Consider the following 13,385-nt stretch of genomic DNA (forward strand, 5'->3'; position numbering starts at 1 on the left):
AAAAAAAGTGGGTTGAGGGAGAAATTGTTTTCCTTGTTAAAATGGTCAATTTTCCCCGATGATCTTCTAAACTTTATACTTCTTGTTTAAAAACCCAAATATGTAACACAGACAGCAAACAGCTCCTCACCCGCACTCTGTAAAAGGTGTTTTCAACAGAAGATGAGCCATCGGACTTGCATTCTAGTATCATATTATCTGTCTCCTTCAATATCTTGGGCTGATACAGAAATTCCACATTTTCGGTTGGATCTGGTGGAGGAGTCAAAATAGAAAGATTTGGTATTGTGAAGTAGACAGAAGAACTGATGCTGACATTGCTGATAAGCCTCACTGTAAAGCAGTTAAAGAAATATTGTGCATGCATCATTAAAATAATGACATAAAAAAACCCCTCCAAATGTAGTGGGGGATCAAGAGGCTGATGAAAATATAGCTATTATTGATGCATGGTTAGAAGGAGACTGAAGTTAAATATTCAGGATACATAATCTTTTGAAAGTACAAGCAGGAAGGAAAGGCTGGTGGGTGGCTTACTACAAGATGGAATTAGTGTGTTAGCCAGAAATAATCTTGGATCAGAAGATGTAGAATTCATATGGGTAGAAATAAAAAATAACGAGGGAAATACAACACTACTGAGAATAGATTATAACCCCTTAACAGTAGCTGTTCTTTATGATAGAAAGTAAATACTGAGGGCATATAAAAAGGCAGTAAATTAATTATAGATGATTTAATCTTCATGTAGGTGGGGAAAAATCAAATTGGCAGAGGTAACCACAAAGAACACATGGAATGTATTTGGGAAAGTGTCCGAGAATATATTGTGGATCAAACCAAGGAGTAGGCTACTTTGGATCTGACAATGTGTAATGAGACAAATTTAATAATCAATCTCAGAAAAAATGATTGCCTAGGTTACAGTGACCACAAAATAGTAGATTTAGCATTCAATTTGAGAGTGAGAAATGTGGATTGGAAACAGCTATTTGAAACTTTAATCGGGCAATTACAGGGGAATGAGAGCAGAGTTGGTGGAAGTGATCTGAGAAAGGAGTTTAACAGAAAGGAAGGTTGGTGAACAATGGCAGACATTTTTTATAACAAGTTCATAACTTTTAACAAAGACATATCCTAGTAAGGACTAAGGATTCTTGGAAGGGGATAACTGAACCATATTTAACCAGTGAAGGTAGGGATAGTACAAAATTGAAGGAAAAGCATCCAAAGTGGCAGAGAGTAAAAGGTAAATCAGAGGATTGGGAAAGTTTTAAAAGTCGACAAAAGATGACCAAAGGGAAAAAGAGCAATTCCTTGTAAACTAAAAACAAATACTAAGAGCTTCTGTAAGTATGCAAGAAGAAAAGGACAGAGACATAAAAAAACCTAGGCCCCTTAGAAAATGAAGCGAGAAAATAATAATGGAGAGCTGGAAAATTACAGAAAAGTTAAACAAATACTTTGCAACAGTCTTTATGATAAAAGGATACTAATACCCTTACAAAAATACTAAATAATCAAGGCGTGAAAAGGAGTGGGCAGGGTGGGGGAAGAGAGCAGAAATAAACCCAATAAACATCACCAAAGCATAAGTATTTGGGGAACTAATGGATCCAACAATTGATCAGCACCCTGAACCTAATGAGTTACATCCTTGGAATTTAAAGACAATAGCTGCAGAATAGCAGATGCACTGATAATAACCTTTCATACATCCTTAGATTTTGGGAAAGAAAATCCCAGAGAACTGGAAACTATAACACATTTATTCAAAAAGGGAGACCAAAAAAAAACAGGTAACTCTGGGCAAGGTAACTTAACATGTCATTGGGAACATATTAGATCTATTAGAAAGGATGTAATAGCAGAGCATTTAGAAAAACCAATGAATCGAGTAGTGTTTATATTGCTTCATGAAGATGAAACTATGCCTGGCCAATTTATTATACTTCTTTAGGGATGTAACAAGCTGGGTAAATAAAGGGGAACCACTGAATGTAATATATTTACATTTCCATATGTTAAATTAATAAGAGACTGCACATAAAGCTACTTAATAAGGGACCATGGTGTTGGGAAATTATACTTGTATGGATAGAGAATTGACCAAATCATAGAAGATAGATAGTTGGGATAAAGGATGCATTTTCAAGACGGCAACCAGAACTAGGTGAGTGCCTCAGTAAACAGTGCTGGGTTACAATTAGTGAAGTGTGTGTGTGTGTGTATATATATATATATATATATATATATTAATGACTTGGATAAGAAGAAAACATTGTTATCTGTCTTAAATAGGTGATCCCTTCCTTTCAGAGAATGCTTTCTGATCCTAGAGTGTCTCACAATGAGAAACAACACCTCCATTTCTACACAAGCAAGTCCTCCAATAATCTTAGATGTTTTCATAGGATCTCCTTTCATTGTAGGAGGAGGTTACTTTTCATATGCCAGTGTTAAAAATGTTAAGTTTGCTCAGGTATGTTGTCACAGCAGCAAGAGTACAGCAACAACACAATCAGAGATCATCAGATATTCATGTACTGCAGTCCGCCAAAACATATACAAGAATATCTCCCCAGACTTCATTGTACAGTCCGTCTGGGTATTCCTCTTTGTATTTTAACACCAGCTTTTGTGATGAATCTGAAGACATTGAAGTAAGCAAGTCATGCATCCAGTCATAGTCTTGTTGAGAGGAAGTAGAAATCAAAGCTCTGGTGACCTTGTTCCAGTTCCAAGAGCTTCACAGTGGGGGATACAATTGATGGTGTGAATGTTAGGAGTTTGCTCTTTCACCTTACTGACAAATCCTTAGACTTTCTCCTGAAGGGTGCTGCTCCATCAGTGCAAATACTCCAACACGTGGCCCACGTTTGCTTACCCTCAAGCAGCTGTTACTCAAAATACTTCTTCACCAGTCGCATGCCTTGGTAGCTCCTTACAAAAGAAAAATTCCCTTGAATGGAATTCCCATCAACACACTGAACATTGGCCAGCAGCTTGCAGGGTCTGCTTATATCTGTGGAGTCAGCAATCTGCAAAGTAAACTTCTAACTAGTAGCTAGCTTCTTTTAAAGCACCTTCTTGATATCAGCTGACGTTGTTGATTCATTGTTTAACTATATTATCAGGGAGTGGAATTTTGACAATCTCGTTTGCATTATCAGTTCTTCACATCACACTTATGGGGTTTTTTTTACATGCAGGCATGATTAATGTTTCAACAATAATATAGGGCCGCTTTGAAGACAGCTTGGTAACTCGTCTCTAGATCCTAATCTGATAACTGCGCAAACTCCAGTTATCAACTGCATTGGGTGCACATGACATTTTGTTCTCTTAAGGTTTTGAGGCAGGTGTTTGTTTGCAAGAGATTGTCTGTAATTGGTACGTTATCTTTGTACCAGCACGATAGGGAGGAGCCGATGTTGGACTGGGGTGGACAAAGTTAAAAATCACACAACACAAGCTTATAGTCCAACCGGTCTCTTTGAAAGCCCCAGCTTTCGGAGCACTGCTTCTTCATCAGGTGTTTGTCTTGCCAACTATTCTTGACCACCTGATGAAGGAGCAACACTCCAAATAAACCTGTTGGACTATAATCTGGTGTTGTGTGATTTTTAAATTTGTACTAGCACAGAATTTGCCAACTTCTCTCTGTAGATGCAACATTCAAGTAAGAGGCAAGCAGCATCTCCAGTCTATGAATATCCAAAGGCCAGATAGCTCTCATTGTCCTGACTCGGAATTGTTCTTGCTCTTTTATCTTTGGCTTCAGATGTTTCATTCTTTGGAAATGAATTGCCTCTTTTGACAAGAAACATTCCTATTTCTTCTCAGAATCTATTAGATTTTGATTGGTGGCTTAACTAAAAAAAAATCCCAAAATATTTACCTTAAAGTCCTTGCTAATATGGATATGTATCCGGGCAGGCAGGTCAGTTCAACAGTTGTTTCAATAAGCAGGCTGCATTGTGAGCAATTTCCTACTTCCACATCTACATGGAGCGGCACTGCTTCCCAAGAATGTCGAGGCACATTTCTCACCATGCTGCAGCACACTGGTTGAAAACTTCTGAAATAAATGAACCTTCACTCTCTTGCAGAATCTGTTCTGCTCAGTCTACCCATAGGAAAAACCTCCAAATGTTCAACTACAGAAGCCATCATAGCAGACAAATTCTGACTTCCACCTTTGAACCCCTTCTCTCTGAAAGGGAATCTTCAAGGAGTTAAGAGGCCCATATCAATATGAGACTGATGTTACTCTTATCTTTACCAGCATATTTTGTCCATATATATTTCAATCTTTGCACCTGCACTTTACTTAATAACTATCACTTCTTTAGTTAGTAAATTTCAGCAATTGTGTAATAAACTACTCTTTAACTTTGCTTAAAATTAAAGCTTTCTTGCTGATTATTTTTAAATAGAATCATAGAATCATCATGGAAGAATACGGGTGGCACATTGGTTCAGTGGTTAGCACTGCTGCCTCACAGAGCCAGGGACCTGGTTCAATTCCAGCCGTGACTGTGTGGAGTTTGCACGTTCTCCCAGTGTCTGTGTGGGTTTCCTCTAAGAGCTCTGATTTCCTCCCACAGTTCAAAGATGTGCATTAGTCAGGGGTAAAATATAGGATAATAGGGTAGGGGGTCAGGGTGGGTTACTCCTCGGAAGGTTGGTATGGACTTGTTGAGCCAAAGGGCCAGTTTGCACACTTGGGATTGTATGATTCTAATAATAGAATCTTAGTGGTGGCATGATGCTTCACTGTGCCTGGGACCTAGGTTCAATTCTAGCCCCTTGGATGACTTTGGGGTTTGCACGTCTCCCCATGTCTGCGTGTGTTTCTGATGAGTGCTCTGGATTCCTCCCATGGTACAAAAATGTGCAGGTTAGGTGGATTGGCCATGGGAACTGTGGGGTCATGGGTAAAGGGTAGAGGGCTGCCTCTGGGTGGGTTGGTCTTCAGACTGTTGGCACAGACTCGATGGGCTGAATAGCCTCTTTCACTCTCTAGGGATTCTATGATTGTAAATCGGAACACTTGAGACACTAAAAGAGGGGGGACAAACTATACAATTCACAATTTGTGGTCTACTTTGCACATATGCTTCGGATAGTCACGATATTATTAAATGATGGAGCATGCCTAAGCAGCAGTACGGCCTATTCCTGCTTCTATTTACAGAGCAAGAGAGTCATACAGCACAGAAACAGACCCTTCAGTTCAACCAATCCAAGACAAATGTCATCCTAACTAAATTAGACCCACCTACCTGCCCCTGCGCATAACTCTCCAAACCTTGCCTATTCATGTATCCAGGAGAACGTGAGGACTGCAGATGCTGGAGATCAGAGTCAAGAGTGTGGTGCTGGAAAAGCACAGCCGGTCAGGCAGCATCTGAGGAGCAGGAGAATCGATGTTTCGGGCATGAGCCCTTCATCAGGAAAGGCTTCTGATGAAGGGCTTCTGCTCAAAATATTGATTCTCCTGCTCCTCGTATGCTGCCTGACCTTTTCTGCTTTTCCAGCACCACACTCACTATTCATGTATCCATCCAAATGTCTTTTAAACATTGTAATTGTACCCGCAGCCATCACTTCCTCAGGAAGTTCACTCCACATGTGAACCACCCTCTAAAACAAATTTGCCTCTTAAGTCTTTTTGAAATCTCTCTCCTTTCAATGAACCTTAAAAACCCATGACAAATGAGGATTCATATTTTTGAAAGATATCCGTTCTTGCAGTTGGCATAAATTTTATTTATTTACTCATTTAAGTTAGATCAAGTCATAAAATTGACAGTATTGCCTCAAACTCATGAAGCATGCTTCTTTAATCCCGACTTAAAAATGATGGATGGCTTCAGATGAATTTCAATGTGTTAATCTTTGGAATGCTGTGATCCTATTGTCACATGGTTGTAAAAACAAAATATAATCTGTAGTTATTCCTGCACATGTCTGACAATGTCATAAATGTCCCTTGTGGGTCTCATATTTACATCTGTACCCATAAAGATCAGCCTAGCTCTACAAACAGTAACAATGGCATAATTATATGATACTGATATCGCAGTTGATTCAAGTTTACAAAGACTGTCATATCTCTTGGTCCAAACTGGGAGGAAGTACAAATGAAATCTTTGGGACCTGTCCAATAATGTAGATTTTCTCCAACATTTTGTCTATGAGCCTTCCTGCTAAGGACTTGGCTGAGCTGGAAATAAAGGTATCAGGGCCCTAGCCAACATCCTCATACACAGTTGAAAGCTGCCCTACCATTAAACTCACCATTGGAGAGAGAGTTAAGTTTTGGCCCTCAATTTTCTAATTAACTTTATGGTCCCTTGCCCTTAAAGGAAAGAGGCTCGCTTGTAAAATGCAGCACGTAGCCTGCACTCATCTCTGCTGATGCCAATATCATAGAGTCACAGAGGTCTACCAGTCAAAAACCACCACCTAACTATTCTAATCCCATTTTCTAGCACCTGCCCCATAGCCTTGCATTCCTTGGCATTGCAAGTGTACATCAAAATTACTTCTTAAATGTTATGAAGGTTTCTGCCTCTACAATCCAGATGGTAATGAGAGTTCAAGATTCCCACCTTTTTTCTGGCACTTAAGGGAGGCTTATTACTAATACTCACAAAGGGGGCAAATGACTGAAAATCCAACAGTTGTCGAAATCACACAAAATGCCTGAGGAGCTGCATCCATGATACCCATACGTCCTTACCATGATAGCAATGGAATACCAGAAATCTGAAACAATTGACCAGTATAAAATGTTTAATAGTGTCTTTTACAGAAATGGATAAAGAACACGTTGAGGTGTTGTGAATATTCTATAACAGTTGTGGAATGTCCTACTCACTGTCCACCTGCAAATTCCTGCATGTCTGATGAGTCGAATCGTAGAGCCACATCTCCAACCACACATTTTGCACGTGTTTCTAGAAGGTGGAACTGGTCTTTTGTCCCAAGAACACTAGCATTCCTTTATCAAGTTCCTTTTCTGCATATCCTTCTGCTGATGGGTGTTCTTGAAGAATTGTGACCCTTCATACAGAAGGCTCCATCAACTCAGTTTCTTGAGCAAGGGTTTCCCAGACATTAATGCCTGTTTGTATTTCTTGAGGGAAATCTTCAGTGAGTCTTTGAAGGATTTCCTTTGTCCTCCTCTTATTCAAGTTGTCTTCCTTGAGCTGGGTGAAGAAGATTTGCTTTGACAGTGGCAACTTGGGCATCCCTAGTGTGTGGCCAGCCCAATGGGATTGGTTTCAGATGATTATGGCCTTGATGCTGGTGCTATTGGGTCCTTTGAGGACACTGATGTTAGTATGGCTGTTCTTCTAGTTGATGTGGAGAATCCACCTCAGTGTTGATGGTACTTCTCCAGGGCCTGGAGGTGGTGTTTATACATCATCCAAGTTTCAGAGCTGTATAGCAGAGTCGGGAAGATGACTGCCTTATACACAAGAACTTGGTGTCAATATGTATATCGCAATTGTCGAAGACATCTTTAGGCATCTGAAGGTAGCGCTCATGGGCTGGAGGCACTGTTCACATCGATGTCAATCTTTGAGAGGTGGTTCCCCAGGAAATGTTCCTTATTTGGGAGGATGTTTCCGTTGACCTTAATAAAGGGTAGGTCAGAACTTTCCCTTGAATGGGTTGGCAAAGGACTTGAGTCTTCTTGAGGTTGAGCTGAGGCCAATTCTTTGGTATGTTTCCATAAAGGCATTACAACAACACTTGAAGATTCTCATCTGAGAAAGCAGAGATGACACTATCAACCACATCATGAATTTCATGAGCAACGTCAGTGTCATTTTGTTCTTGGGATTTGAGTTTTCCATCCATCCTGTAGATAATGTCCACACCACTGGGAAACACCCTACTACTATGAGCTTTAAAACTCATCCTTTCCAAAACAGGGAAAAGAATGCAGAGAATAAAAGACATCAGTCTACCTGTCCCACACAGGTGAATCATCATCTACACACTGTTTGCATTGTTCAAATTTTGGGCCAGTCTGCTAGTTTCTGTTATGGTCTGGCTAGAGACGAGAAATTTTCTTTCAAAGTGAAAAAAGCAACAAGGGAACTTGCGAAGGGAATGAAGCTACAAAGCTTCACACTTTGAACAAACAGAAATGAACTTTACAATGTTAGAACAGTAATATAACCTACAATTAATCAATAACGGCTTTCTTACACTGAGAATTAACATGTGGTTAATATAGAGGTCTGGAGCCGAACACTCCACAGAGCTCATGAAACAACAAGTGTGATCAGGACAGATTCCATAGGTTTCATGGTGGGTCATCAAATGTCATGAAACTCAACAAAGGATCACAACTTTTCACTTGTGTCATCTGGCCTCAAAATTCCCTCTTAACAACCACTCCATTACTGATTGCCTCAATGACTGCTCCCGTTCTAGTTGGTCACCCTCACTTCCTGGGTATGCATTCACCTGAATTTAAAACTGCACTTGAGTACTTACTCTCAGGCACAATTTCAGAACAGCACTCTGGCACTGCTTTGCAGTTTACCAAGCTCTAATCTTGCTCAACTGTATGAAGCATATGAAAACAAAAGAATACTGGAAATCACAGCGGGTCAGGCAGTATCCACGGAGAGAGAGCTCCTACACAAAGCATATATTGTGGGCTTTTCAACATCCACTCTCAATTGCATTAATGCTCACAGGCTTCTTCTGACCCCCTCAAAGCTTCCTCGAACACAGATCCAGGGAGCTTTTTACTTTCTCCATTCCCAGGACTTCTCTGAATCTTGACTCTAATACTTGGCTGCCTACTAATTCTAGAATTTCACCTCAATTCAAACAGCACGAGCCATCCAATTACATGGCTAACTGCAGCACTCCAACATGTAGTCCACTTTCGTCGCTTTCTCCAATTACTTGTAACTATTTGAAATCCTCCTCAGTGACCTCAACCTGTCCCGAGAGACCTTTGGGAAACCTTGCAACAGATCCCATCCCCATGGCTGGGCAGATTCGAACGTTGCTATCTAGTAACACATGGATCTGCTCCAAAAATGTTAGTAATCATTAACTGCAAAGGATACAAAGAGAGGATTTCATCAACTGCATATGCTATGATAGTTAGATCATTTCAGTTATTTATTTCAGGCTATATACATCTGTATCTACACTTAGTAAATGGGAGTTGAAGCCTCGAGATAAGGCTTCTTCATCTCAAGGAAGATTTTACTTCTGCCATAGTTTATAGAGTTCAGATCAAGTCTTATACATGGAACAGTGGCATTGTCAGGTAGGCCCATGCAATATCCCCCTGGTTTCCAGTTAAAATCTGCTTTGCAACACTTGAATACTCACAGGATATTTGTATGTCAATCTTAATCGACTTCTTCATTTTCTCTACTCCTGTCGGCATCCTGTAGTTTACCTCACAGTAAAATTTAGAATCTTTGTCCTTCTTCTCAGGCAGATAATAAAGTGTACTGGCAATGGTATAAAGTCCACTGGGCTCCTTTGTGGCCTGAGGAATCATATACATCTCTAAAGAAAACATAAAAACAGAGAAAACAACCCTGAGAGTGAAACCTGCTGGGATGTGGAGAGCACACGAACAGGTAGATGTAATATATTTGGATTTTCAAAAGGTACTCAATAAGGTACCACACAAAACACTGTATTAATACACAAGGTATTACACATTACCACGGATGGAGGATTGATTAGCGGACAGTAGGAATAAACAAGGCATTTTCAGGATGGCAGGCTGTAATAAAGCGTTTCAAGAATCAGTGTTAGGGTCTCTGCTGTTTGCAATTACATTAAATATTTAGGCAAAGAGATCAAGACTAATATTTCAACATTTATCGACAACACAACATGAGGTGGGAATGTAAACTGTGAAGACAACAGAGAACATAGAACATTACAGGGCAGTACAGGCCCTTCGGCCCTTGATGTTGCACCGATTTGTGGAACCAATCTGAAGCACATCTAACCTACACTATTCCATTGTCATCCATACATTTGGATAAACATGACCATTCAAATACCCTTAAAGTTGGTGAGTCTACTACTTTTGCACGCAGTGCGTTCCATGCCCCTACTATTCTCTGAGTAAACATCTGTCCTATATCTAATAACCCTCAATTTAAAGCTATGTCCCCTCGTGCTAGCCATCACCATCTGAGGAAAAGGCTCTCACTGTCCATCATATCTAACCCTCTCATTATTTTGTATGTCTCAATTAAGTCACCTCTCAACCTTCTCTCTAACAAAAACAGTCTCAAATCCCTCAGCCTTTCCTCATACGACCTTCCCTCCATACCAGGCAACATCCTGGTAAATCTCATCTGAACCCTGTCCAAAGTTGCCACATCCTTCCTATAATGCGGTGACCAGAACTGTGCTCAATACCCCAAGTGCGGCCACACCAGAGGTTTGTACAGCTCAGCATGATGTCCTGATTCTGAAACTCAATCCCTCCAGCAATAAAAGCTAACACACCATATGCTGTCTTAACCCTATCAACCTGGGTGGCAACTTTCAAGGATCTATGTACCTGGGCACCAAGATCTCTCTGCTCATCTACACCATCAAGGATCATACCATTAGCCCATTGCTCTTTACTCCTGTTGCTCCTTCCAAAGTGAATCCCCTCACACTATTCCGCATTAAACTCTATTTGCCACCTCTCAGCCCAGCTCTGCAGCTAATCTATGTCCCTCTGCAACCTACAACATCCTTCAGCACTATCCACAACTCCACCGACCTTCGTGTCATCCGCAAATTTACTAAACCATCCTTCTACACCCTCATCCAACTCATTTATAAAAATGACAAACAGCAATGGCCCCAAAACAGATCCAATTTCTGATCCAAATCGCTAAGTCACCATCAATCCCATGCCTCCATATTTTGTGCAATAGCCTACCATAGGGAACCTTATCAAACCCCTTACTGAAATCCATATACACCACATCAACCGCTTTACCCTAATCCACCTGTTTAGTCACTGTCTCAAAGAACTTAATAAGGTTTGTGAGGCACGACCTACCCTTCACAAAACCATGTTGACTATCCCTAATCAAATTAGTCCTCTCTAATGATTATAAATCCTATCTCTTATAACCTTTTCCAACACTTTACCCACAACCGAAGTAAGGCTCACAGGCCTATAATTACCTGGGTTGTCTCTACTCCCCTTCTTGAACAAGGAAACAACATTTGCTATCCTCCAGTCTTCTGGTATTATTCCTGTAGGCAATGACTACATAAAGATCAAAGCCGATGGCTCTGCAATCTCCTCCCTGGCTTCCCAATGGATCCTAGGATAAATCCCATCCGGCCCAGGGAACTTACCTATTTTCATACTTTCCAGAATCTGTAACACTTCCTCCTTGTGAACCTCAATCCCATCTAGTCCAGTAGCCTGTATCTTAATATTCTCCTCAACAACATTGCCTTTTTCCAGTGTGAATACTGACCAAAAGTATTCATTTAGCGCTTCCCCCAATCTCCTCGGACTCCATACATGACTTCCCACTACTATCCTTGATTAGCCCTAATCTTTCTCTAGTCATTCTTTTATTCCTGATATACCTGTAGAAAGCTTTAGGGTTTTCCTTGATCCTAACTGCCAACAAATTCTCATGTCCCCTCCTGGCTCTTCTTAGCTCTCTCTTTAGGTTTTTCCTGGTTACCTTGTAACTCTCAAGTGCCCTGAGCCTTCACGTCTCATCTTAACATAAACCTTCTTCTTCCTCTTCACAAAAGATTCAACTTCCTTAGTAAACCACAGCTCCCTCATTGACCACTTCCTCCCTGCCTGACAGGTCCATACTTATCAAGGACACGCAGTAGCTGTTCCTTGAATAAGCTTCACATTTCAATTGTGCCCATCCCCTGCAGTTTCCTTCCCCATCCAATACATGCTAAATCTTGCCTAATCACATTATAATTGTCTTTCCCCCAGCTATAACTCTTGCCCTGCGGTATATACCTATCCTTTACCATCACTAACGTAAACATAACCGAATTGTGGTCGCTATCACCACAGTGTTCACTTCCCTCCAAATCTAATACCTGGCCGGGTTCATTCCCCAGTACCAAATCTATTGTGGCCTCGCCTCTTGTTGGCCTGTCGACATACTGTGTCAGGAAACCCTCCTGCACACATTGGACAAAAGTTGACCCATCTAAAGTACTTGAGCTATCATATTCCCAGTCAATATTTGGAAAGTTAAAGCCCTATAACAACTACCCTGTTACTCTCACTCCTATCCAGAATCATCTTTGCAATCCTTTCCTCCACATCGCTGGAACTATCTGGAGGCCTATAGAAAACTTCCAACAGGGAACTCAGCCCATACTACCTTAGTAGACGAGTCCTCAAATGTCCTTTCTGCTACCGTAATACCGTCCTTGACTAACAATGCCACACCACCCCCTCTTTTACCATCTTCTCTGTTCTTACTGAAACATCTAAATCCCAGAACCTGCAACAACCATTCCTGTCCCTGCTCTATCCATGTCTCCGAAATGGCCACAACATCGAAGTCCCAGGTACCAACCAATGCTGCAAGTTCACCCACCTTATTCTGGATGCTCCTGGTGTTGAAGTAGCAACACTTCAAACCAACTTCCTGCTTGCCAGTGAACTCTTGCAACCTTGAAACCATATTTCTGACCTCACTACTCTCAACCTTCTGGCCACTGGAGCTACAGTTCAGGTTCCCATTCCCTGCTGAATTAGCTTAAACCCTCCCGAAGAGCATTAGCAAATATTTTCCCCAGGATAGTGGTACCCCTCTGGTTCAGGTGCAGACCATCCTGTTATAGAGGTCCAACCTACCCTAGAATGAGTCCAATTATCCAGGAATCTGAAACCCTCCCTCCTGCACCATCCCTGTAGCATGTCTAACTCCTCTCTCTCCCTATTCCTCGCCTCGCTAGCACATGGCACGGGCAACATAGAGTCATAGAGTCACAGAGTTGTACAGCATGGAAACAGACCCTTCGGTCCAACCCATCCATGCCGACCAGATATTCCATCCCAATCTAGTCCCACCTGCCAGCACCTGGCCCATATCCCTCCAAACCCTTCCTATTCATATACCCATTCAAATGCCTCTTAAATGTTGCAACTGTACCAGCCTCCACCACTTCCCCTGGCAGCTCATTCCATACACGTACCACCCTCTGTGTGAAAACGTTGCCCCTTAGGTCCCTTTTATATCTTTCCCCTCTCACCCTAAACCTATGCTCTCTAGTTCTGGACTCCCTGACCCCAGGGAAAAGACTTTGTCTATTTATCCTATCCATGCCCCTCATAATTTTGTAAACCTCTATAAGGTCACCCCTCA

At 41.3% G+C, this 13,385-nt stretch overlaps 1 protein-coding gene across 4 annotated transcripts in view; it reads right to left on the minus strand.

The window, feature by feature from the left end:
• LOC122541124 (cell surface glycoprotein MUC18-like) overlaps positions 1-13,385 on the minus strand; it is a 192,540-nt gene that overhangs the window by 42,583 nt on the left and 136,572 nt on the right. For all 4 annotated transcript variants that reach the window (XM_043677731.1, XM_043677730.1, XM_043677732.1 and 1 more), the window contains exons 6-7: positions 9,382-9,564; positions 131-252 (exon numbers count right to left, since the gene is read on the minus strand). In XM_043677731.1, the coding sequence (XP_043533666.1) occupies positions 131-252; positions 9,382-9,564 (305 nt within the window). The remainder of the gene's footprint in view (positions 1-130; positions 253-9,381; positions 9,565-13,385) is intronic.

The sequence above is a fragment of the Chiloscyllium plagiosum genome, chromosome 36, assembly GCF_004010195.1.
Source record: "Chiloscyllium plagiosum isolate BGI_BamShark_2017 chromosome 36, ASM401019v2, whole genome shotgun sequence".
Classification (NCBI taxonomy): domain Eukaryota; kingdom Metazoa; phylum Chordata; class Chondrichthyes; order Orectolobiformes; family Hemiscylliidae; genus Chiloscyllium; species Chiloscyllium plagiosum.